The sequence below is a fragment of the Macaca thibetana genome, chromosome 17 (assembly GCF_024542745.1).
Source record: "Macaca thibetana thibetana isolate TM-01 chromosome 17, ASM2454274v1, whole genome shotgun sequence".
Taxonomy (NCBI): Eukaryota; Metazoa; Chordata; class Mammalia; order Primates; family Cercopithecidae; genus Macaca; species Macaca thibetana.
Window position 1 is genome coordinate 12,180,789 of NC_065594.1, and position 26,620 is coordinate 12,207,408.

At 44.0% G+C, this 26,620-nt stretch overlaps 1 protein-coding gene across 6 annotated transcripts in view; it reads right to left on the reverse strand.

Annotated features, from left to right (window-relative positions):
- Window positions 1-208: 208 nt before the first annotated feature.
- The window catches only part of STARD13 (StAR related lipid transfer domain containing 13), a 556,563-nt gene continuing 530,151 nt past the window's right edge, over window positions 209-26,620 (reverse strand). For 5 of the 6 annotated variants that reach the window (XM_050766579.1, XM_050766578.1, XM_050766576.1 and 2 more), the window contains 9 exons: window positions 25,587-25,760; window positions 24,291-24,450; window positions 15,094-15,292; window positions 9,745-9,955; window positions 8,819-8,933; window positions 7,717-7,938; window positions 6,906-7,123; window positions 3,796-3,972; window positions 209-2,763 (listed from right to left, as the gene is read on the reverse strand). In XM_050766579.1, the coding sequence (XP_050622536.1) occupies window positions 2,646-2,763; window positions 3,796-3,972; window positions 6,906-7,123; window positions 7,717-7,938; window positions 8,819-8,933; window positions 9,745-9,955; window positions 15,094-15,292; window positions 24,291-24,450; window positions 25,587-25,760 (1,594 nt within the window). In that variant the 3' untranslated portion in view covers window positions 209-2,645. The remainder of the gene's footprint in view (window positions 2,764-3,795; window positions 3,973-6,905; window positions 7,124-7,716; window positions 7,939-8,818; window positions 8,934-9,744; window positions 9,956-15,093; window positions 15,293-24,290; window positions 24,451-25,586; window positions 25,761-26,620) is intronic. The other variant, XM_050766580.1, reaches the window with a different exon arrangement.

Consider the following 26,620-nt stretch of genomic DNA (forward strand, 5'->3'; position numbering starts at 1 on the left):
ACTTTAATCCCTTAGACCCAGGTTAAGGCACCCAGCCTGATAATGAATGTCTGTTGACAACAACTTCCTTGTATTTGAAGACAGTAGTGACTAGACGGTACCAAGGAGTCAAGGTCATGGCAGGCTATCTTGGGGGAAATCTCCCTCATGAAGCAAGTTTTCCATGTAAAGATGAAGCATGAAAATCAACATCTATTTTATAGAAAATAGGAAATATTTAATATATATAAATTTATTTGCCTTGGCAATTATTTATTTACAATTGATGATTGATACCAACAATTGAGGTAAAAATATACATGAGGTATAAATATAATATTTAAATGCAATAGCGTACTTTATTTCCATTGGCAAGATAACAATGAATAAAATACTGTGGTATTTGACAAACAAGCTTGATGCATCGTTTTTTCTCCTTTTTTTCCCTTTTCCAAAAAAGATGCACCGTGTTGTTATGTAGCGGTGATATGATTACTATGTGCACAAAAACAAAAAAGTCAGATAATTCGAAGAGAGGGAGAGTCAGAAATACAATCACATTTGTTTTTATTCTGTTTTAGGGATCTTCTAGGTCCTCGTTTCTGAGTGTGATTTTAGGCCAGCAGCATACGCATCCCTGAGACTCCTGAGAAATGCAGAATCTCAGGCCCAGCCCAGATTACTTGGAGCAGAGTCTGCAGTTTCACAAGATCCCCAGGTAATTCATGTGTATGTGAAATCTGGACAAGCCCCCCTCTGGGCGATACAAAGCCACTCACCCTCGTGTGCCTATCATGTTTTGCAAACACGTAGGATCCCATCTCAGGAGCAGGACCAGTGTTTAGCTGGACTAAACTTCACTAGCGATCTTGCTGATGCACATAAAGTAATCTGGCATATATGGTTAAATTAAAGATGTTATGGCAGAAGGGACTTTGTTTTGCTCACAAAGCATTGCCCAAAAGGAAAATTATGGATTTGCTGCTACCTTCTTAGGTAGACATGGGAATGAAACATTTCTAGGTCATAATTCAAACTGTATGATTTTCCTTGCACCATATCAAACTCATAGAAAGCTTTTTTATTCCGCTCAATAAAATAATTGCACATTGCTGATAACAGAAACATTATATAAATGCATATAATACAAAAAAACCTGAAAACACTCATTTGCTTTTCTTTTTTTCTCCAACACCATTGCTAAATCATATCAATCTCTATTATGAATGACTAAAGAAAATCTCTCTCCCTGAAATCAAACACACAATAAGTTATCTTTCTCTCCATTGGTGTTGAATTACAATAAAAAGCACATTCGATCCATTAGCAGTTGGCTAAAGGGAGTCAATTTGCTTAGTCTGTACAATAATAAATAAGGTTGGGTCAAATGCATAGGTAGGTTGGATTGGCTAGTGAAGAAACACAGAAGAATTAATAAACCTGACCATATTTTCTAAAACTAATCAAAGAACATAGTTTTGGTCTTATGTTAGTTAAAAACCCTGTCTTTCAGATTGTAAAAGGTTAATGAATTACATTTTAAGAGTATCCTACACATAGCAAAATATGAATTCCCTGAAGCTGTTATGATCTAGGGTTTGAACGGAATGGTCACCATCTCCCTTTGTGTGGTGTCTGAAGTTAAATTCAGTGCAATAAGGAAACACCAATTAACTGTGACCAAATAGGCCACTGGTCAAATAGAATGACATTTAACAACATTATGAAATGTATTTATAAAAACTTGAGACAACACAGGGGCTTCCTTTGGCTGTGAATAAGTAAAGGCTATGGTATTCATCTCGACTTGGGGTCTGTAGTGGTGGGCATGGGAGTGAGAGGTATAGCTTCTGTTTCAGTCACTCGCACGGACTCCAGTGGTCCGTATCTCATGGAAATTCCATCTTACTGGGGCCCAGTGGCAACTCCTCATCTAGCCTTAAATTTGGTAATGACTTCTCGCCCTCCGCTTTGCTTTAAGGAGGAGTAATTATTCTTTCCCTGCTTTATCCCAGAACTCCACTCTCAGTTTTTGAATAACAGAAACAAAATGACACATAAGTCTCCTTTAACGTTCTTTTCCTTTGGTTAACTAATGTTTGGTTAGGCATCAGGGCATGTTCACACCTTGGTGTTAGCAGCAGGTTCTGCACAGCTTACAGGACAGTGGAGAGATGGGGCCCAGAGCCACTTGGAAAGAACTATGTGAGGAAGGGACTCACTGAGTCAGACACCGTCCTTTTCAAAACACACAATTCTATATAAAATTGGTATTTTACATATATACAGTAAAGATGGAGATATACACACATATGTACATATGCTATACATACATTTATTTACAGTTAAGTATATATGCTTCTTAGAAGCCTTTAAATAGCAAATTAGGCAATGCACAAGGAATAATCCATTTAATTTTAAGTAATATAGATAAATGTTCTCATTTTAAAATTATATTAGTAGGGATATAGCCATCTCCAGGAAGGCTAAGAAAGTTCTTGGAAATTCTTGCATCTCCAACATTCCAACTTCTTAACGTTTCCATTTTTAGGCATCAACCACGTCCGTCAGTTCCTCTTTCTCTCGCTTTCTCACGTGCACACTCTCTGCCATACGCGTGACTTTAGTTTCCTCTTCCCTGAGTTTGATGTCACGCTGGGGAAAACTCAGATTTTAGTTTCTGGGCCCTCAGCAGTGAGGGGCTGGAAAGAGTTTCTAATCCTGGCAACTTCGGCCGCACACAGACGTCCAAAGCCTTTGCTGTACCATTCTGGGGAGTGACCTCTGTGGGGAAAGAAAGCAGAGAGGAAGTGGGAAAGGTGTTTGTTTCAAATCACAGCAATTAGTCATGGTGGACAGGGCTGCCCTTGGGCCCCGATGACCAGTGCACCTGCACACAGTTCGGGCTGCTGTGTCAAGGGGCTCAAGACCTCATTCTGCCATCAGGGGCCTTGAAAACGTCCTGGCTGCTAAGTGTTCCTGCTCTCATTTCAGTACTCATCACGTGCTTTCAAATGATACCAACACCTCAGGGTAAAATGAAAAGATTCAGATGAAATCCAGAATTTACTGTGAAAACTCCGTTTTGTCTCCCCAGACCAAGAACTGGGTTTAGCACCATGAATGCCTTGAAGGGGTTGGGTTTATTTTCTTCTCAAAGAACTACCAGAGGGAGCAGCAAAAGCGGGCAGGCATAAAAGAAATACACGGTCGGGCACGGTGGCTCATGTCTGTAGTCCCAGCACTTTGGGAGGCTGAGGTGGACAAATCACCTGAGGTTGGGAGTTCGAGACCAGCCTGGCCAACATGGTGAGGCCCTGTCTCTACAAAAACATATAAAAATTAGCTGAGTGTGGTGGTGGGCAGCTGTAGTCCCAGCTACTGGGGAGGCTGAAGAGGGAGGATCACGTGAGCCCGGGAGGTGGAGGTTGCAGTGAGCCCTGATGGTGCCACTGTACTCCAGCCTGGGCAACACAGCGAGAACTTGTCTCAAAACGAAACACAAGAGAAGGGAACTCTGATTTACTGAGTACCTACTATGTGTCAGGCTCTGTTGCTGGTGTGTGTTTCATGGGAGAAAGACAGAAATATAAGTGGGCATAAAACAGAAAATAAAAAAAGGCAAAGAGGTGCAGAATTTCAGGAAAGGGGGGAAGACAGAGGGGAGGCATACGTAGCCACCTAGGAAAGCACGCTAATGGCAATGAGGAAACAAATACCGTGAAATAAGAAATCAAGGTGACATCCCTGCTGGATGTGCTGTACAAGCTGAGACTCCCAAGATCTGAGCCTGCCATGAGGGGAGTCAGCACTTACTTCAGGTCTATCCTGCAGATGTGAGTCAGTCTCGACTTGCCAGAGCCACACGGTTCTATCAAGTACTGCGAGTCCATCACCACTGCTCGCACGCCACCCAGGAGCTGGGCTTCCTCGTGCTCCACAGAGAGCGACACCAGGGTACACATTCCTTTGGGCAAATCAGTCTTCCAGGTCCTGTAGCAAAACAATCCACACGTCAGAGTCATGATGGAGGGAGGAAGAAGAACCTGAACACAGAGCTAAGGTTTGTGTTTATATTTTCCTGCCAACAACCTGGGCTTAGACTCCAATGCTAGTGACTTAGATTAAGCTAATGGCTTTCATAAGCTTGTGTAAAGTTTATACAGAGAATTTCAAAGCAAGGATCTCAGTCTGGGACTTTGAGGCCAGAAACGGTCTTGCAGCTTTCAGATCTGCATTTGGAACTGCCAGCTCTGCTTGGCCGTGGAGGCTCCTGCCCATTCTCATAGCGGTGGTTTTACAGTTTAGGAATTAGAATTCACCCATTCGATTCATTCGGCAGACATCAATTAAGCACCTAGATATGCCAGGCTCTGAGAAGACACCAAGCACATAAAGATAGACACAGTCCAGGAGGAAAAACTGACACTCTAAACAGAATTCTAAAAGCACCGAGGTAAATGCACTGATAAGGTTATGCATGGAGGGCTCTGGGATCACACGGAGGGGGCTACGGGAGGAATATGGAGAAGGCTTCCTGGAGGAGGGGATGCTCAAGGAGAAGTGAACTGGTACGCTCAGCTTGAAGGAAAGGAAACATATGTGGGCCTGCTTATTGTCTTCATATACTTGAGAGGCTCTTGAGTGGGAGAAGAAGTGAATATGGTTGATTTGACTCCAGCAGGCAGAGATAGAAAGGCACATTTCTGTGCAGGAGAGAAGCACTGTCTAACAATGTGCACTGTTCAGAAATGAAATGGGCTGCCCTGGGAGGCAGTGAGTTCCCTGTTCCTGGAGCTATTCAAGCAGAGGTGGCTACCCCTTGAAAAAAGGTTGTGAATGGGAGTCAGGAGCTATGCGAACATCTGTGTAACCACTTCTAACTTACCTTTCTGCCCCAGGGATCTATAGTAATAGATCGTATTATTAGAATTCCCATGATTTACTCCGCAAATTCTATTCCCTTACTAAGCTATCTCCTCCATGATTTCAGCCTGTCCTCCTACACCAGGAAGAGAAATGGTGATATGTGCTTGACAAGAACTTGGGAATAACCAAGCCCCACACAAACGCTCAGCGACTTCCATGCTGTGACTACTCTTTTCACGAACGACGATGTGATAAATCGTGACGACTGAAAGTTGTAAAGGTTTGTCAGAATAAATGGGAGAATCTCCAGCATCTCTCAGCGGAAGCTCCCAAGGAGCTAGCAACGGGTGTGACGTGAGAGACACATGCAGCAATCCTGAAAGGTGACCAGCCTCATACGTGCTAGACTAGACTGGAAGATGCTCTGAAGACAGGAGGCATCTCAGCCCTGTGCCTCCTCACCACACTCGTCACTTTCCACCTCCTTGTATCCTACACATAAGGAATTCCTGTTGTTAGGAACCAGATCTGGTTCATTGTTAGCCCGTGGAGGACTGTGTCTCTTCTCCTTCAGGGCCTCACGGTCCACTCCACTTCTTCAAGTCTTGGATAAAAATCAGTGCAGCGAGACCCCGCCCTGACCATTCTAATTAAAATTCCATCCCTTACTATCTCCCTATCTCATACCTCCCAGGACAAGTCAGCCCATCTCCCTTTCTTATTTTTTATGGCCTTTCCCCAGTGAACTACAAACCCCAAGGGAGCAGGAGAGTGGCTTTCTGCATTCACCTGGCATACCCAGAGCCTATCACAGTGCCTGGCACGTGGTCGTGACGGAACGAAGCACTGATAAATAGCAGGCTGGTGGGGTTGCTGGATGGATGGAAGGAGGGAGGTTCCACACACAGACTCAGGCCCTCAGCCTCCTCTGGAGGGAGGGAGGAGGCACGCTATGGCATGGCCCCATTCCTGTGGCAGCCATCCTGAAACAGCTATTCAGCTTTCCCCTTGTGGAGTGAAAGCATGAAGTTGAATTCTACCAGATGACTCATGTCCTAATAACTTTGGTACTATGCCACCCTTATAAACTGCCAGCATTCTCCACCAGGATCCCAAGGAAGCAGAGATAAATCCATGTATTATTTGGGGAAAACTGACCTTTAAAAGTCAAGGTTCCAAGGGCCAATTCCAAAGTCATAAAGAGCTCATGTGAAAAGTAACCTTTAGTTTGCCATCAAAACTGGTTTCATAAAGTGTTTTAAATATACATTTGGGAGTTTCACAATAGGTTCTTTTTACATTGCTGATCTGTGACATGAGACAGAGTTTGCCAAGACTTTCAATAAAAAAGGATATATTGATCTAATTACCTTTTATTCAGGTTCTTTAGTACCCTCGATTTCTGTTCTGGCTGATGCAATGCTGCATCTCTACTGTGCAAACTTTCTATGATTGGTTGAGCATCCCCTTCCAAACTCCGAGAGCAGGGGTCTGGAACTCAACCCTTACCTCAATCAGAAGCAATATTTCCTTGGCAGACACAGAATCAGCAAGCCTTTTCTGGACCTCCAGGGCAGTGCCAAGGTTTCTGAGCATGGCAACTAGCTATGAGCATCTGAAGTTAAAAAGATGGGTTCTGAAGTCATGCCTACCCCAGCCGTGAGAGTTACACACTTTCCCAGGGGAGAAAAACAAAATCAGAAGAAAAGCCAGTCAGATCCATTTGCATAATTTGGCAGAAAGTGCAACTGGACAAACAGCAGCTTTTCTGGGCCGTCTGCTCTGAGGAAATGAATAATATTTATGGCCTAATAAACTGTGTGCTCCACGAGGAGAGGGGCAATCAGAGAGCCCAGGCAGAGCTGTAGACTGGGTGAAAAGACACAGGAAGTCAGGCATCAACACAGAAAACTCAGATGTCACTGAGGGAAACAAGAGCCGGCTTAGTGTTCCCCATGGAGGCTGGACTTCGGTGGGAGCCACCAGGAAGTGCTCACATCTACAGCTCGTGTCCTGCCTTTGGAACAGAACATCATAAACCCTAGAGTCAGGCTCACCTGAGAACCACGAAGTCTCTGGAAGGATGGGGGGCCATGCTGTTCAGCACGTACTGGTAGATCTCTGTTTGCCTGTCTAGAGTCTCCACAACCTTCCACTGCACAAAGTCCTCGTCCCACAGGTGGCGCTCTCTCAGCACGCGGTTCAGGACCACCGAAGGGGGCGCTTCCACCTCCACAGAAGCCTTCCACAGCTTCAGGGGGTTCCCGTCGCCCACCTTGGGAAACACAACGTCAGAAGCTGAAGAGGCTGTCTGGGAAATGGGTCCAACATTTTTTGTTTGGGCTTTTAGTTTTTCTGTCATACTTTGCTGGGTGTTCAAAAACCATCACTGATTCTGTAAATTGAGAGAGATGCTACATACCTCAGGTTTAACATTTTAGTCCTTAAGCTTAAAAGAATAATAATGATGATAAAAATAATCATCACCAGCACACCCGGTGGTTACTGTGTGCCAGGCACTATTCTAAGCCATTTGGTTTTAAAATCAGCCTTCCTCTGACAGTGGTCCTCTTACAATGCCCATTTTACAGACGGGAAAACGGAGGCACAGAGAGGTGTGTGACTTGCCCAACATCACACAGCTAAGGGGTAGAGCCAGGACCGGGATCCAGCTGTCTGGCTCAATGGTTTACTCTCTGATTATACGCAACAGATCTCTGGACTGAGTCTTTGAATGGTTCATGTGCCTCAACTGTCCATGTGTGTGCCAAGCCCTGTGGACACAGCAGCTGTTTTCAATGCAAAAACACATGTCTGATGGTTAGCTGTGGCTTTCTGGGGTGATCTTTTTCCATCCTCTGAGATTACCTTTTTGAAAGCAAGATCTGTATTGTCTGTGCTGGAGCACGTGACCCATCCCTTGAACTTCTCCTTGGCTTCTTTCTGGAGGCCCTGGATGAGATGATTCAGGTAAGTGTGGGAAGTTGCCCCGCTCTCCTCCAGCTGCGTCCCCAGTTCTTCCAGGGTGGGCACGTGGAGCTCAGCCTCCACATACGAGTTACGAGACTGGGCCACCAACTCGTGTGGAACCTAGACCAACGGATGCACGAAAGGGCAACACACTGAGCCAAAGAAACGCTGAGACTCAGAAAGCAAAGCCATTTCACCCACAACCCGGCTCTGAGCCACGGGCCGAGGGCCACACGGCCGGAGATGTTTTCCTAAGATCACTGCCAAGGACGGGAGGGGCCTTCCTAAAGTCAGGAAATACAAATATGTTTCTGAGGCTGTTTTTATTATTCAAAACATTGCAATGACTTCCCCTTTATTCTTTCCATTTCCCTTTTATTTTACCTTTAATGTCTTTTTATTCAGTTCGGCAAAATGTGGGCTCAGACAGCTTTACCCACCGTGAATAAGACTTAAAACAGATAGACTTGTGAAGGGAAACATCAAACAGGACTTGGGAATAGCTTTACTTTTTTAGCACACTTTTCCCATTGACAAATGCCAATTCTATCACAAAAGTATGCCACAAGTCTGGTTCACTTACTTCTTTTACATATCTGTGGCTGTATTCATAAGCTGTCATTGGTTCTTAGCAACAAAGATCCCTCAGTATTACACACACACACACACACAGATGTTTAACCTAATCAAGTCCCAAGGTAAAATCAAATAGCACATAATTGGCTGACTGGCCTTGAACCTGACAATGGCAGGTGATGCAACTGTTTGCATGAAAACCATCAGGTCTTCATACCAAGGGTATGAGTTCCTGATCAAAGCCTCAATTGTCTAGCTAGCTCCTCAGCTTTCTTGGAAGCAAACACCAGAGCTATAGCATATACGATTGTCATTGTAAAATCAGGAACAAACAGATAGAAACCATCAATGTAGCAACAATCCCAAGTGTCTTATCTAGTTCCAAGAGCGACTAGGGAGGCGGAGGTTCGAGCCTTTTGCTCACCTCAAAAAGTCTGTCGCATTCCATGATCATGTGCGCGAGCCCCTGAGCTGCTGCCAGATTCTCGTTGAGGTCCTTTTGATCTGGCTTCCCGGTGGCGTATTTCTTCTGTATGACTCTGTAATTGAATGTGAGTGTGCTAAGCAGATCCCACACCAAATAGCTTGTCACAATACCAAACTCATCCCTTTTGTTTTCTGTTTATACCCAGATGCTGTCCAGATCCCAGGCTTTTGTGTTTCCAAATAAAAACAATGATCACATATCTTAGATATTCTGAATCAGGCTAACAGTCTGACAGTTCACAAGGAAACATCTTGGAAAACTAAAAGGGCAGGAAGAACAGCGGGGGATGAAATTAATCTATTTTTCCAAAGTTTCAAGCCCCTTAACTGCAAGCTCCTGTGCTTTGGTCTTAAATATAGCCTTCTAAAGATTGTAAAATAGTACTGTGTGTATATTTTTCTCCTCACTCACACAGACAACACAAAACTCAAGCTTTCTGCATCACAGCTGGCATTCTTCAATGCTAGCTCAATAATTCTATGAATCTGAGCCCCGTGAATTAGGGTGCCTCACAAGATTTTCTGATTATGAAAAGAGTGTTGACAAATCCTGAAGTTGAAATGTAGCATGGAGACATGTTTTATCTATCTGTAATCTATTATCTATCTCTCTCTATTATGTACCTATCAATCCTCTCTTTATCATCTATCATCTATTTATCATCTATCTATTTAGCTGTCATCTATTATCTAATTTATCAATCTATCGTCGATCTATCTACCTACCTATCTATAATCTGTCTCTCTATCAATATATCCATTCATATCTATCTATCCATCCATCCATCCATCCATCCATCCAGTCTTATAAACTGTGGGAATGCCTGCTTTGGGATTACTGTTGTTACTGAGGAAAAAACCCACCGTGGAGAGCTTTCTTTCTTCAATAAATTAAGATGAAAGAGGGAGGGGGCCAGACACACTGCCAGGTTCATGGGCGTCATCTGATTCTCTTCCACCAAGTTGACGACGTCATTCAGGAAACACAAGAGCGTCTGCAGGACCTCCCTGTTCTCGTCGGCCAGTAGCAGGATGGCAGCCTGCACGGCCTGCAGCCGCTGCTCTTTGGAGACATCTGAGGAAAAGTGGATGCCAGGTCATTGGAGGAGCAGACACAGAAAGAGCCAGCTGGGAGGCATTGTGTAAGCTCCACCTCCCTGGTGCGAACGTACACCCAGAGTCATCACCACCACCAACAACCAGAGCAGCAGGGAAGGCACAAAGAAGTCAGTAATTGCTGAGGCCTTGCAGCTCATGGGAGGCAGAGCTGAGTCCCAACCCTTGCAACTGAACTCTGGATCCCGCTGTCTCAATGGCCAAGCAGGGTTTAGAAAGGGGCACCACCATCCTGGCTTTCTGTATTCTGAGCAATTAACCCACTCACCTGCTTTCAGAGGGCTTCTGGGTGAAGTTGGTGATTAGGACTCTGTCAACCTGGCATCCCTCTTGCCCATCCTCCCTGACAAACAGTTTGGGAAGCCCCTTTCAGGATGCCCAGGGCTCCGTGGGACATGGTTTGAAAACCACTGGGTTAGGGAACAGTAGCCTTGCCTTGCCTTTCTCCACCCCTGCCAGCCAGGCCATGATGGCAGTGCTGCACGATTCACCGGGAGTGGTGTTGAGCTGCTGCGACCTCTGACCTCATTCCTAGAGGGTCAGCTTCTCGAAGGGAAGCCTGTACCTCTTCCTTTTTCCTACAAATCTCCCAGGCTTGCTTTGCAGGATGCCTGCTATTGACTTCATGTGGAGACCCAGCGTCACCTGTTCCATAATCTTGGGGTTTATGGAAATTGAGGCTGTGCTTGGAGAAGAAAAACCAGGCTGCCTAAGGTTATGGGGGATATCTGGCCCTTCTCAGTCCCATCATCCTTGAAGGTGGTCCTCATGGTGGTGGTTGCCGGTTATGCAGGCTTACCAGGGAATTGGTTCCAACAATATGAGGTGAACTAAGTGGAAAACCACACCAAATGAGTGATAGGTGCTGTCTTTTGCTGCTCCCATCCGTGGCTGTGTTTATTTAGTGATCAGTTTAGTCCTCTCACTGCGAAAGACATTGTCGTGAGCTTGCTTCTGTCGACACTGTTGTCTTTCTTAAAATGCCATGTTCTGGTACGGGGGCCTCCACACTAGGGTGTCTGCACTCTCCAGGGGTGGGGAGGTGTGCTCCTGACAGTCTCTTGAGGTGTGAGAAGAAATCATTAGCACTCCCATGTGTGTTTATCTTTTCTCTTACCCATTAAAAATACTGATCGGGGGTGCTTTATAATGTGCATAGTACATTATGGTATATCCAGTATATTTATATTACTAAACATAAATACACATTCAGATATTTGCTACTGGCAGGAGCGCATGATAAAAACAAACTCGGAGCTGGCTGTTCTAGAAGGGCTGAGGTGTGACCTTCTGTGGGGATCCTGGCTGGCCCCAGGCTTTGTGGTCCCAGGGGGCTATGGATGCTGGATTCGCCTACATTCCCATGCCAGAGGCGTGACGTCACATCCCAGGGCTGACCACACTCTGGCCCTGATTAGCAAATCCAAGTTCCTGGAAAAGCCTGAGCATGCCTTCAGCGGTCTGAAACCTGTCCCCACTCCTCCCAGCATGTCCACTGTGTACTGGCACGAGATATACCTGGGGTTCACAGAGAAGAGCCATTTCGTTAAAATTATAGCAAACCCATTTTCTTACTCTCGCTTGGGGTGGAGCAGAAACAGATGGTACTAATGATCTCAAGCTTGTGAGAGGTGCTTGAGCCGCTGAATTGTTTTAAATATGCTGCTCCAGGTAAGGTATCCAGTGTGTATACATTGTTTAACTTTACTAAGCTGCTTTTCCATGCCAACATTTTTTTCCCAGCCATCATTTTTGAAGAGTTGCCTGTCATCTCTATTTGTTTTCTCAGTTTCCTTTCTATTCACTTATTCTTTTATCCCTCCGAAAATACTTCCTGTCCATTATTGTTATTATTATTCTTATTTACTAAAAATGCTTGAAATACCTAAATTCAGCATTTGTTTTGGATCCTATGCTCTTTCAGCTTTCTGTTACATACCACGTGGCTGAGGGTCCTGCCCCTTTCCTGACTCTAAGGGGATGATTCTAGGTTTGAATTTTTAAGTGTGGATAATTTGCAATCATATGGGAGATCCTGGCACCTCAAATTCAGAATCCTGTGGATTCTGAACCCTTCTGCTCTCCAATTTCCACTTCTTTCAATCATGAGGCCTTAAAGCCTTATGGTTGTCTTTGACTCCTCCATCCTTCTCCCTCCTCCAGATGGGTAGGACTCAAATATTTTCATTACCCATCGAACACTCCAATGTACTTCATCATTTGACAAAAGCCCAAGAAGTGGCATAGCTGAAAACAGAACTTCTCTGGAGGACTGGAGGAGGAACCGTTCCTCTCTGCCACAGTAGCAGTTTGGAAACTTTGACTCTAGGGTCTATGCATGGAATGTCTTCTCTTCAGTCTCACTGCTGGAAGTCCCTGCAGGCAATTCAGAACCTTGATTAGTATGCTGACTCCCTGAGCCTCCATGCTCGTCCAGTTCAGTGCCTCTTGTGCACCACTTCCAGATTCCTGGGTCAATCACACGGTGCTGATGGACTTTCTCCCTGCGGCAGATACAAGGCTGGCCACTTACTCAATTCCCATTCTTCTCTTCTTCCTCATTAAGAAAGCACATGTTCTGCTCAGGTGTGAGCTGCAATATACTCAGGGAAATGGGTCCCTCCCTCAGACCCAAACCTGCCCTAAACCAAAACTGGTATCCCAGGTCTTCTTTTTCAGTGTTTGGTTTAAGAAGTAAGCCACTTCTGCCTGAGGGGACCAAGAAAAATGCTAAGAGCTTCTGTAAGACGTATGTCCTTGATAAAAAGAGATACATGGCCAAGGAGAAGTGCAGTCACTCTCTTCTTGCCTTGGAATGTGATTTTGTGAAGACCTGATAAATATAAGTTGTGACAATTATACTGTGACCTTAAAGGGAAAGTCAAGAGAGGCTGACTTTAGCCCTGGCATCACTGAGCTGTGGGATACCCAACTCTGGAATTATGTGAGATAATAAAATGTACTTATTGTTTAAACGACTGTTCGTTGGATATCTGGTTCCGTCTTTACAGCTGAGAACATTGTAACTGTAAAGTAATATGAATTACTTTCTTTTTTATTCTTAAAGTTTGGAATGTCTAGAAAATAAGTCCCTCAACAACACCCGACAGTTCCCCGATGCTTAATGAATCAAGCATACACTCCTTGCCCTAATATTCAATGTCCTTCCTTTATGGCCCCAGTGTCGTTTTCAGTGTCATTTGGTGTCACTCTGTACATCTGCCATACATGCAAGCCAGATGAATACCCTGGGCTCTCCTGACATCAGTTTATGCTATCTGCAGAGCAGGTACCCAAAATGTGTTCCTCACATCTCTCAGCCTTCAGTTGTCACTTCCTCCGTGAAGCCCTCATTCTTCATCTCTCTCTCCTTGGACTTTTCTGTAACCTTTCTATGGAACTTCTCCAACTTTGTAGTGTTGGAGTTATTTATGTTCATGCCTCATCTCCCTTATTGTAAGATCCTTAAGATCAGAGAGTGAGTCTCATCCATCCATATGCTCTGCCATGCTCAGCACGGTGCCCGGTACAGAAGCCACACTCTGTAAATGTTTGCTTAGCTAAAATAAAGCCTGCTTTGATCTGGCTGCTTGCTTGTGACTCAGAAAGGGCCAAAGACATTTATTTCTTTCAAGTAATGTGGCTTTAGCCTTAGACTAGTGTCAACTTTAGCCCAAGAACTGATTAAATGTAAAGATTCGTATCTGATACTTCCAAACCATAAGGGAGGCTTAATTGAAAAATGCAGTTCAACCTCTCACAGCAACAACATCAAGAACTCCCTGTTTGGGCTCTAGCAACTTGTGTCACTAATTTGACTTAACCTACTTACTTTGAAAAACTAATGTTTACTTAGTGGGTTGCCACCTTAATCTGTTTTCACAAGTGGTTCTGATTATAATCCTTCCTGAGTCTGCAGTATCATGGACTCCTTAAACACATTTTATACAGAATTCTCTATAGCACGGATATTCTTCAGATTGGATCAAGTCCATGTCAAGGTCCATTTCAGGCATATTTTGCTGAAAACTCAAAACTCAAAGTCCATGGGCCAAATGGCTTTTTTTCCCCCATGAATTGGGATCTGGGCCATCAAAATAATTCATAATGTTAACATTGTCATATCTAGCAAAGAGTCACAAGTTTAATTTCCTTCTTTTTTTTTTCTTAGACGGAGTTTCGCTCTGTCACCCAGGCTGGAGTTCAGTGGCCCGATCTCCACTCACTGCAACCTCTGCCTCCCGGGTTCAAGCAATTCTCCTGCCTCAGCCTCCCAAATAGCTGGGATTTTAGGCACTGGCCACCATGCCTAGCTAATTTTTGTATTTTTAGTAGAGATGTGGTTTCACCATGTTGGCCAGGCTGGTCTTGAACTCCTGACCTCAGACAATCCAACCACCTCGGCCTCCCAAAGTGCTGGGATTACAGGTGTGAGCCACCATGCCCAGCCCACGTGTTTATTTCTAATAACCCTATTGCAACCACTTATAGTAGGATATGCTGCTTAATCAACAATTGTTATTTTCAGGGATTATTTTAATTATACAGGCTTTGCTGACAACTTAACATCATTAAAAAAAATCCAAGTGAAAATACAAATAAGTTCATTTAAGCTTAATGAAAAGTGTGCTTACTTTTCACCAATGAAGATGCATTGTACTAAAATACATTTGTTTTTATTTGCTGTCATTTTAATTCATGTCACTTTGAAATTCCTATATCCCAAAGAAATGCTTACTTTTTTAAAAAATTGAAGAATTTTAATAAATACCTATATATAAAACAACTTCTATTGTGTCGCTTTTCATTTTAAATTTTTGTAAATGTATTGGAAGTTTGTTTTAGATCGTACACAAAACTCTCTTGAGAAGGAATATTTTGATGTCAAAAAGGTATTTTCAAATGCATAAACAAATGGCCTGTGGATTTCCATACCAAACTTTGAGCAAAAGTTACTTCTGTAGAGGAGAACAGGATTACATTCATCTTTATGGATTGATGTGTTATTCGTATAATTAAAACTCAATCTATAGGGAATTATTTTCGTTACAGTGGAAGGATGCCCACGAGAACACCAATCTCATTATTTCCACTTACACTGATAGATGTGGAGGAAGGTCTCGCTGAGCTTGTTGGTGAAAAGAGGCTCAGGGAGGTCCCGGAAGAACTGTTTCACCATATCCGCCACGTCATAAGCAGACTGGTCTTCATAGTTGACGTTCTCAGGGAAGTTCTCATTCATTTGGCGTAGGGCATGGATTCGAGACTTCACTCCTGACTTGCGAAAAAGACCCACCTGAAACGAAGCCATAGGGCTGTGTCAGCCAGGCCACACTTGGTTGTAAGGAGGAGGAGGAAGCATGGGATGGGAACTGGATGAGCTGGAATTGCCTCCCAATTAGTACATGCTGAACTGTTAGTATAGCTACTTTAGGCAGTAGCCGAACACTGTCTTCTTCTCCTATGAAATGAAGATGAGAATAAAACCCCACCGCACAGGATTACTGTGGAGAGTAAGTGAGGAAATAGATGTGCATGTGCTCTGCGACCTATTACATCTTATCACACTGCAGATGTTATTATTATTTTATTCATTTATTCAACAAGTAGTGATTAAGTAACCACTGTGTACAGGCATGCTTAGAGTTCCTAGGTGTCATTAGTGAGCAGAGCAGATAAAATTCCCTGCCCTCTAGGGTTTACATTGCCATGGGGGTTTTGAGAAAGTTTGATCAATGGGAGGTTTGGTGAAAACTATGTGGGTGGTGGATGAAAGAATCCCAGATAAACAGTCATATCCAGTGCCCTGCAGGGGAGTTTTACGGGGAATATGTTCGTGAAACAGAATAATATCCTAAGTACATATTTTGATTTAAGGGATTTATTTACTTTTTCTTCTTTGGAATTCTTGGCACTTACTTTTCTACCTGTTTGTTTTTATGCTATAAGCTATGGCTCTAGTGAGAATGAGTCCTGCGTGGCTTTTTCTTCAAACCTCGAGATAATGTCATATCATGCCTTTTTCCTCTTAGAGCCCAGGCTCCTCCCTTACTTGATAAATAAATGGAACATTCAGGCATCAAGGACAGAGTGGCCCTAATGAGAATGACTGAGGCAGAGCAGAGCCCGGCAAGAATGAAGACCCTGCAATGGTTGGGCAGGTTAAGCTCTAGGCCCTCTAGAGGAACTTCCTGTGCTGGACTTAGCCTGCATCCAAAAAGGAACTGAACTTTTCTGCGCGCCCTGGCTTATAGGGAAAAACATGTCTGCTATTTTTTAAATGCCTATAGGGAGTTGATTTGCTTCAACCCTCAATTTCCACAGCTGTCATTCCCCAGTGGCTCAAGGGTTGGCCCACTTGTGCAAAGCAAGGTAGAACCTTCCTGAGTTGCTGGTCAGGTAGACGGTGGACGCTAGTGTCAGTCACTGATGTGCCTCCCTATGCCTGCAGGAATGTCTAACATAGGCCATCTTACTGACCACGCTGTGTGCCAGGCCGGCCTCCACCCGAGTTTGGTATCTGACAAAGGCTGTCCTGATTGCTGCAACAAATGGAGAAGAGCCCTCATTTTTTTAAAAATTGTGGTAACAGCAAGGGAAGGATTCCAAGCCATTAGAGCATACTCAGGTTTTTGTATATGTCAGCTGAATGGATCACAGAGGAAATTATACACTGCTACTTTTTGTGGCCATAAAAACAGAATTCTTAGTAATATTTCTTTGCATTCCAAGGCTTATTGCTCTAATCCCACACATCAGGATATTCAGCCTGATAATATCATCACTTAAAATATGAACTACTTTCTTTTTTATTCTTAAAGTTTGGAATGTCTAGAAAATGCCCAATTTTGCCATACTTAGATGACTCGCCACAAAGAATCTAGACAATATTTATCTTCCTTCAACTGGCAATGACTCCAAATTTCATCAAAGGGCATGGAAAGAAAGCATGTACTGTCAAAAGAGAAAAAAATTCAAGATGTCAGGTGAGTGATTATTGGGGTGAGATCCATCTCCGACTTGTTTACATCTTCTGCTTTTCTGATTTTGGAAGGAGGCCCAGGACTGTGCACACCACAGGGCTGGCTGTGCTGCACGAGTTCTCAGAATCGAGATGCCCTGAAGGTAAATACTTCGGTGTGACTCACAAATATTCATCCTCATATGAGCAGGTATTATTCCATTTGAGAAGAATTCCTATTTTTTAACCGCAGAGTAATATTGATCAGGATCTATAAAAAGAAGAAAGCAGACAGTGTTTCTGTTTAAATTGTCGGGCACGTTCCTCTTTTGTCCACCATGTCTTGCGGGCTGTTTCTGGGCACACACTCTTGTGCGTGCACACACACATCCAGAGATGCTATCTTTGTATTGTTCAGTTTCCAAGTTTCTTTCTCGTTTCAGCAAATATTGTTATTTTAATTATTTTGGACATGTCTGGAGCTCTCCAGCTGCGGGCTCTGAACTGCTTGTTCTGACTGAGATCTTAGGATGTCCAGAGGGTTGTCAGGGATTTATTTGTGCTGCCTCAAATTCTGACAATAACCTTCCTGCCCTGCCCTTGTCTTCTAGGGCACACGGGAAATACAGACATATGTATATATTTTGGTTTCTGTGGATTTTTGTTGGAAGTACAGCAGGAAAATTTTCTTTCGTAAACCTAATAAAGAAAAGGTGGTCTCAAATCAGATTCCAGTTGTAGTAGCTGCAGATGGCAAAAGGGAAAGATGGAAAGAACCTCTCTTCAAAGCTAATGATGAACTGATGATTGAGCTAACCCCGGAACTATTCTATTTCCGGACTTTTTTTTTTTTTTTTTTTTTTTTGAGACGGAGTCTGGCTCTGATACCCAGGCTGGAGTGTGATGGTGCATTTAAGTGATTCTCCTGCCTCAGCCTGCTAAGTAGCTGGGATTACAGGTGCCCGCCATCACACCCAGCTAATTTTTGTATTTTTTAGTAGAGACAGGGTTTCACCACGTTGGCAGGGCTGGTCTCGAACTCCTGACCTCAAGTGATTCACCCACCTCGGCCTCCCAAAGTGCTGGCATTACAGGTGTGAGCCACCATGCCTGGCCTATTTCCTGACTTTTCATTTGTGTTTTGTGAGACCATGAATTTCCTGTCATTTAAGCCATTTTGGGATGGGGCTTCTAGTGGTCGCTGTGGAAAGCCGCTGGGCACAGTGAGTAGAAGATGGTCTTTCTAAGGCATAGAGAGATCCTGAGACCAGAGGAAGAGCTTCCCCTTTCCATCCTCATAGAAAAACACAGTGATGGCAACGAATGGTTTCCAATAATCATTTCTTCTTCAGAAAGTTTTGGCCGAGCACGGCGGCTCACGCCTGTAATCCCAGCACTTTGGGAGGCCGAGGTGGTTGGATTGTCTGAAGTCAGGAGTTTGAGACCAGCCTGGCCAACATGGTGAAACCCCGTCTCTACTAAAAATATAAACATTAGCTGGGTGTGGTGGTGGGTGCCTGTAATCCCAGCTACTCGGGAGGCTGAGGTGGGAGAATCTCCTGAACCTGGGAGGCAGAGGTTGCAGTGAGCTGAGATTGCGCCACTGCACTCCAGCCTGGCAACAGAGCCAGACTCCATCTCAAAAAAAAAAAAAAAAAAAGTTTCCAAAGCAAGGATTTGATCTGAATTTTTCACAAGAGATAGTTTTCCACATAAAAAATGGAGAACCAAAGAAATTCTTTTTCTTTTTTTTTTTTTTGAGATAGAGTCTCACTCTATCTACCAAAGCTAGAGTGCAGTGGCATGATCTCAGCTCACCACAACCTCCATCTCCTGGGTTCAAAGTGATTCTCCTGCCACAGCCTCCCAAGTAGCTAGGATTATAGGTGTGCACCACACCCAGCTTTTTTTTTTTTTTTTTTTTTTTGAGACGAAGTCTCGCTCTTGTCCCCCAGGCTGCAGTGTGATGGCGTGATCTCAGCTTACTGCAACCTCTGCTTCCCAGGTTCAAGCAATTCTCCTGCCTCAGTCCCCTGAGTAGCTGGGATTACAGGCACCCACCACCACACCTGGCTAATTTTTGTATTTTTAGTAGAGACAGACTTTTACCATGTTGGCCAGGCTGGTCTAGAACTCTTGACCTCAGGTGATTCACCCACCTCGGCCTCCCAAAGTACTGGGATTACAGGTGTGAGCCGCCACGCCTGGCCTACTTATTGTATTTTTTAGCAGAGATGGTGTTTCACCATGTTGGCCAGGCTGGTCTCAAACTCCTGACCTCAGGTGATCTGCCCGCCTCAGCCTCCCAAAATGTTGGGATTATAAGTGTGAGCCACCGTGCCTTCCCTGTTGCTCATCCTTCTGACCAGAGTGGGTGGCAGGCAACAGCCCCAGCTCCCTCGGCTTCGTTATGAGGAAGATCCCAGGAGGGTATAATGTTTTTCCTTCACTTTTGTGTGTCACCCATAGGCAGGCAGCCTGAGCTGTCACACAGAGTCTCACGCACTGAGTTTAACGCTCTGCTGTCTTGGTTTTGAAATTCTCAATGATTTATGAACAAGCGATCCCACATTTTCTCTTTTCACTGGTCCCACAAATGGTATAACAGGTCCTGCTGTCATCTACTGTTAAAGCTCAGCCCAGCCACCCTCTTGAGAAAGGGGAGAGTGGCCGTCAGCAATGCAGAGTTCATTGTATAAGCATCTCTCCTATATGTGATCTCTCGCTCCTTTTGAAGATAAAAGGGGAGTGATGAGTGTCCCCTTGGTCTAGTTTTCCTGTCCTCTCTCTTTTGTTTTTCACCTAAAAACCTAGCTATGAGAAAGCAAGGACTCAGCTGGGCACGGTAGCTCACGCCTGTAATCCCAGCACTTAGTGGGGGCCTAGGCATGTGGATCACCTGAGGTCAGGAGTTCGAGACCAGCCTGGCCAACATGGTGAAACCCTATCTCTATTAAAAATACAAAAATTAGTTGGGTATGGTGGTGCGTGCCTGTAAATCCCAGCTACTAGGGAGGCTGAGGCAGGAGAATCACTTGAACCCGGGAGGTGGAGTTGCAGTGAGCTGAGATTGTGCTACTGCACTCCAGCCTGGGTGCCAGAGCGAGACTCCATCTCAAAAAAGAAAAAAAAAAAAAAAAAAAAGTGAGGACTCAAGGGTAATTTCACTGGATAGCCCCAGAGCACTGCTTACTTTATCTGAGGCAGGCAACAGGCAAAGTGACAAACAGGCAGTGGGGCCAGGGACACTTGTACTGAGTACCAAGTCTTCCCAGCATGATTAGGCTTTTAAAACTTACTGCTCTATTAGGAGGAGAGGCTGAGCATGAGTGGTGCATTAGAATTCAAATTCCATCTGAATAATATTAAATCTCCCTCTTGGCATCCTGTTTATGCTAATCTTTTTCGGGACTTAATGATGTTTATCAGGACTTCCATTTCCTCTTCTTTAGAAATGTGCTCCGCTAATGAAGGAAGGTTGGTTTTCTTCAGAAAGAGAAAGATTCGTAAGAAGAGTATGCGGCAGATTCTTATTTTGAGCATTGCAGGTTCAGCCTCTCACTGCAGTGACTTCGTATTCATCAGGAATAGGTATAACTATCCTGTGCACAGTTGATTTAGGGCAGAAATAAAAGCTCAGACAACAAAGCAAGGCTCCTCTCACACATTACTATGTCTGAATACAAATGGTTCATAATTGAAGGCTAAACTTCCTCATCTCACCCACAGCCAGCTGCAAGGGCAAACATGAACACTCTGTTGCATCATGTAGGAACTGCTGTGCACGCGGGAGTGTGGAAAGCGAAGGGCTGGCAATGTTTCAGGCTCTGTGGGGCAGGGTCACCTGCAATGAGTACTTATATGCGAGGAGAGTGCTTAGCACGGGGAGAAGCGGCCAACGCGCTGCAGGGAGCCTCCTCCCTGAGACTCAGGGCAATGCCCTGGGAGAGTATGGGGCGGTGCTTCCTATTAAAACGTGGCGTACAAGGGGGATATTTGTGGATGTTCCCATCTTCTGCAGCTTTGAGGCTGGGTTCTCCAGGCCTTGGGCAGACTGGAATCTTTTCAATTCCGCGGAGGTGCTGTTGGCAAAGCAAGAACATTTTGTTTGGTGTCGCTCTCCTTCCTTTTCACTCTTTCCCCTCGCTTTTCTGATTGATTCGCTTTTATTAGCTCTTGCTTGCTCTGAAATCTCCGGAACAGCCAGGTTTTGATTCCTTAGTTTCTCTATTTCTCCCCTTTTCCTTCCTATTACCACCTTCCTTTTTCACTGGAGCCAGAGGGGTGGTCTCTGCGTGCTTCCCACACCACATGACAAGGAAAGGGAGGGACATGCCGCGGCTGGAAGCCCTGCCAGGACTGGGCGCATTATCAGGTGCTGACTGGTTGTGGTGAAAGTCCCTTCGATGTCCTACGGATTCTCCCATGTGACTGACGCAAGAGATGCGTGGCTCTATTCATTTTAATTACATTTTGACCCACTATCCATGTCTTGAAACGAGTCTTCTTCCTCCAAGGTTTTGCCGGCACCCTGTTTTTCATCTTGGCATTCTCCCAGATTTAAAACATGGACCTGAGATGGACACAGGGGTGGAAGAGGTTTTGGTGCCCCGTGTCTTTCTCTCTACTGATAAGACTTTTGCTTCCAAAGAGAGACTGGCCCCACTAACAGCAGTGATACTGGCACTACACATTATTCAGAAGCTACAGGGGGCAGGAATGGTTTATTGCCTACACTAAAGACTCAGCGCTGAATGGAATAGTGGAATTACATTTCATTTATTTATAGCCACCCTTGTTCAAGAAAAAATTTAAGGGGGCTTACAGTAATCTATAAAATATAATAAGATACAATTAAATTAAAGATAAAACATAAGAAAATTACAGCAAAAGGAAAATAAAGACAGAAAAGGGTGGATGAAACTAGGAATAAGATTGCTGCATAAAATTAATGCCAAAAATTACATAGATTTTACTATAGACAGAACACATATTTGGCTCCAGGCTTTCTAGCAGCCAATACAGTGAGGAAAACACACCCAATGCATGAGTTTGGTGTCCACAGTATTAAAAAACAGGCCAGTTGTCCAAAAGAAACACAATGCTTTCAGATGCTGCGGCCAGAGGAAAAAGTTTTTTCTCCCCTTCTCACAGAAAGCACATTACGTGACTTAACGACCAACATCGACTACAAAATCTTGACAGTGAATTCATTCATCAATGAGTTGTACAGGGTTACTCCTCAATGCTAGAGATGGCATCACCCCGAAGTCCACGGGGGAAAAGCCGTTATAATAAGCAGCCGCAGAGTGCAGTGGTTAGGAACTTGCACTCTGGAGTCAGACTTGCAAGCAAGTGTTGGTTCCACCATAATGAACCCGGGATAACACCATTCAAGGGTGGATGTGGGACTAAATGAGGCAATTAATGCAAAACACATAATAAAATTGCTTGAAACATGCCAGGCACCCAAGAGTGGTTATTTTTATTGAACTAGTGACACAGATAGGTTGCACTTCCTTTGGGCATTCCTGAACACTGTTTTCTCTTAACGGAGCTTTTGTTGATAAGCATTAGCTGGCCATGCTCTTGGAGCAAAATATTCTCTGTGCTTGGAAAAGGGCAAAGCCACAGTCTCTAAGAGCACCAAGAGGGAGGTGAGTTCGATACATACCCTTACAGAAAGTGAGATGCTTGGAAAAACATGTGTCTTAACAAAATACCATCTTGGGTCTATACCCACAAACCAACAACAAATGTACAATTGAGGCCACCAAGTTCTATGCCAAATGACAAGGTTGCAATGCTTTTAGCATTGGAATAGAGACCAGAGTGGGCTTTCCCAAATATTCACCAGAGCCCACCTCTTTAAAAACTTCTCTCAGTAAAACACCTTTAGGACATTAACTGTGAATAATGTGTATTCTTAGTAAAACCTCTAAGATTAAAAATAAATTAAAATGTATGCTTAAGTGACCAGATTAATTGGCTGACTCTATTGGGACGTGATTCACAAGTCAATTCATGTTGGGGCATCTGCCAAAGAAGAGGACCCTAGCAAAGGAGCTTGTCACCCTTATTGCTGGGGAATAAGAGGCAAGCTATTAAGGCCATTTCTCAAAACTAAACGGCCATCATCGCAACAACGACAGCAGCCATCCCACCCTCCACGATGACATCCAAATACGGAAAAATATTATGTGCAGATTTTCTAAATGAAAAGTGAGGAGGGACAAAGAGCATCACACATTCAGTTCAGTCAAAGACAACTTCAAATGAAGAAGTTAATTCTATTTTTCTGTAGTGAAAATTGATTTCTGGTTTACCACGAGACCGGCCTGATTCTAAGTGTGGTCTCAGTATTGGAGTCTCTACAAGCATCACTAGCCAGGATCTTTGAGTTCATGTAGCTGAGCTCATTCCTGCCCACTGAGCCCAAGGTCCAGGGTAAATCAGTAAAAAGTACAATCATCTTAGGTTGGTACAGATTCTCTGCATGGCATCAAAAAGTATGATGAACAGAGACTATTACAGAATAGCTGCCTGAAAATTTACCCACTATTCAGGGTTGCAATTTACCAATTAAGAACACAACTTTTATTTTGGACAGAATGTCTACGAAGCTAATGGGTGTTAATTTGGAGAAGCAAAGGCTTGTTTTGTAAACTACAGGACGGACTGCACTCTGGATTTAATCACAGTCCACCATTATGGTGGGCCCCAGTAGTCCCGGAGGCAGAAAATGATCTTTGAATATTTTGTTTAGCTTGAGCTTTGAATTAACTCTATAAAATGAGGGGATATTTGACTTAGTTGATACTTTTGTTCATATTTTACTTGCACATTTTTAAAATATGTAAATAAATCTGTCTTTCAGTTTTCCTGGTCATGATGCTGCTTCAAAGGAATAAAAAGAAGAATTAATACAAGGAGGCATGAAAAACCTAATTCTTTTTCAAAAATAATATAACAGGGATAAAAGAACACTGTGAAATCAATGGTGGCACTGAAATAATAGTTACAAAGGAAATGCAGTACATAGCTTAACTCCAGTTTTTAAGGATTGCAAATTAGACATCACAGGAACAAACTATTAACATCAACTTTCCGCAGTCACTCCAGGTCATCATTTAAGTTGCCAATGAGGAAACATCCTCAAATAGGATGTGGCTTGTTCAAATTCAATATTACCACATAAAGGTCACAATGCCTTTTATTTTTGGAGAGGCATGTCTTGCCTGATACTGGGCAGATCTGACTCAGTCTGACATCCCATCAATCTAATCCCATGGTTGGGGGTGGTGGGGCAGGAGCAGGGGGGTTACAGCCCTACCTGATCGAGGCAGTTGTTGCGTAGATATCTCAGTGCTTGCTGAATACTTTGAGGCAGGGGCTGTCCCGTTCTTTGGACGTGGACTATGAGAGGAACGCCAAAGACAGCCTTGTCTTTGTAGTCGGGAACTTTCATCCTCTTCATGAACTTTGGAACTGACCTAGAATTTACAGAAACCAGGTCATGCAAGCCTCCTGGGGCACACTGTGGGGAGAGGCTCTGGAAGCAAGCATGAGGGAAGCCAAGCTTTTGTTGGAATACCCAACAGACGCCGGGCGAATTCAGCATTCTCTCTGCATTAATCACAGGACACAGCCGTGCTCTGTGTGGCCCTTGCCTGCATGCTATCTCTAACTACTAAAGAGCATGAGTCACGTTACCAGAATGTATTTGTAGCTCTGTTTTCAGGTCAAGTGGACAACTTTCCAATTTAATTGTGATAGACTCATCTCTCAAGTGCTGCACACTTAAAAGTCCCCAACAAAACAAAACAAATTTAAAAATTACAAGAGGAAGAAGAAATATGGCTGGGGCTGGAGGAAAAGGAAGGGAGAAAAGAAGAACAATATTTCTTGGCTCTATCCTTACTTTTCTAGAGCCAGCTGCAGTTTTTAAAGGACATTTTAATACACAAGCATATATTGATTTGGCCATGAATTTATAACCTTCTAACATATTTTATAAACACACCATTGATTTTTTTAATATGCATATTATAAAACATAGAACAATTACTGATACATTTTGTATTTTTTCAAATCCACCAAATCATCTATAATAGGCCCACATTCAAGTTCTAACATATGCTTCTGTCAATTCCTTATTACAAGGTTTACTGCATATTCTTGTTTTTATTTGCCAATGAAATAAAAGCAGAAATGTATTTGAAGAATTAAATGCTCTTTGAATGAATCAAGGCTCTAAGTGGTGAGCTTTGCATCAGGCCAGAAGGTACAAGTGACAGCTGTTTCTGTGCAAACTGCCAGGATTATTTTATGGCAAGTTTATTTTTATTTCCTCTGTTCACAATTAATCACCCTTTACTTGTCTTTTTTTCCTTTCTTGGAGCCTGACTGCCTTCCCTGGAAACCAACTGAGAGCTACAAATAGAGCAACGTTTCCTGTGGGCTCTGTCACATGGAGGCTACGGCAGAGCTCATGCCTTACGTCCAGGAGATCATCAGTGAAGGCAATGAATGGGTTCTTCAGAATTCACAAAGTAAACGTAGAAGCTTTTGCAATCACCCACTTAGCTCTGGAGCCAAGGATCCCCTCCTAGGTGAACGTGCTACGCACCATGTCCAGCCGTGCTTGTTGGACATGGAGTGCTTCTCCATGATGGCCGTGAGGCGAAGCAGTGAGAAGCGCTGGAGCAGGCTCAGCTGGCTGGCCGTCTGGCTGCTGATGTGGGGCGATGCTGGGGCTGGCCGGGGCTGGTGAGACAGCTGGAAACTGTTCCATCGGAGTCGCCTTTACCAGAGAGACCATCACAGAAGCCAGTCACAAAGTGGACTTGGTAGCGGGAAACACGGGACATCACCAATGTACATGAAGCTAATCAAGATAGCGTCCGAGCGAAGAGAATCGCAATGCAAATGGAACAGAAGACACAAGCGTGCAGAACAAACACAGGACATGATTTGTCCAATTCGGATAAGTCTGGAAAAAGTCTTATTATCTGTTTTATTAGGAAGTTTAAACAAGTGATAGAGGAAATACTAGGTTTCTTATTCCACATTTGTTCATGTTGAGAGCAGCTGAGACAGTGTGTGTGTGAGTGTGTGTGTGTGTGTCTGTGTGTGTGTGTGTGAAAGAGAAAGAGAGAGAAACAGAAAGAGAGGAAAGAGACGGAGACAGGGGGATATAGACAGAAGCAGAGACAGCAGACAGAGAGAGAGAAAAGACAGAGACAGACAGAGATGGAGAGATGGAGAGATGAGACAGAAAAATAGACAGAGACAGAGGCAGAGGATGAGAGACAGACAGAGATAGAAAGATATAGACAGAGAGAGAGAGCAAGAGATAGAGAGACAGAGAGAGGGAAGACAGAGGGTGCAATATAGACAGAGAGGACAGACAGGTAGAGCGATATAGACAACAAGAGAAATAGAGAGAGATATATAGACAGGGAGCAAGAAACAGAGAGAGAGCGAGAGAGAGCGAGGGAAAGAGACAGAGAGAGCGAGAGAGAGCGAGGGAAAGAGACAGAGAGCGAGAGAGAGTGAGGGAAAGAGAGAGAGAGAGCGAGAGAGAGCGAGGGAAAGAGACAGAGAGAGAGAGAGCGAGAGAGAGCGAGGGAAAGAGACAGAGAGAGCGAGAGAGAGCGAGGG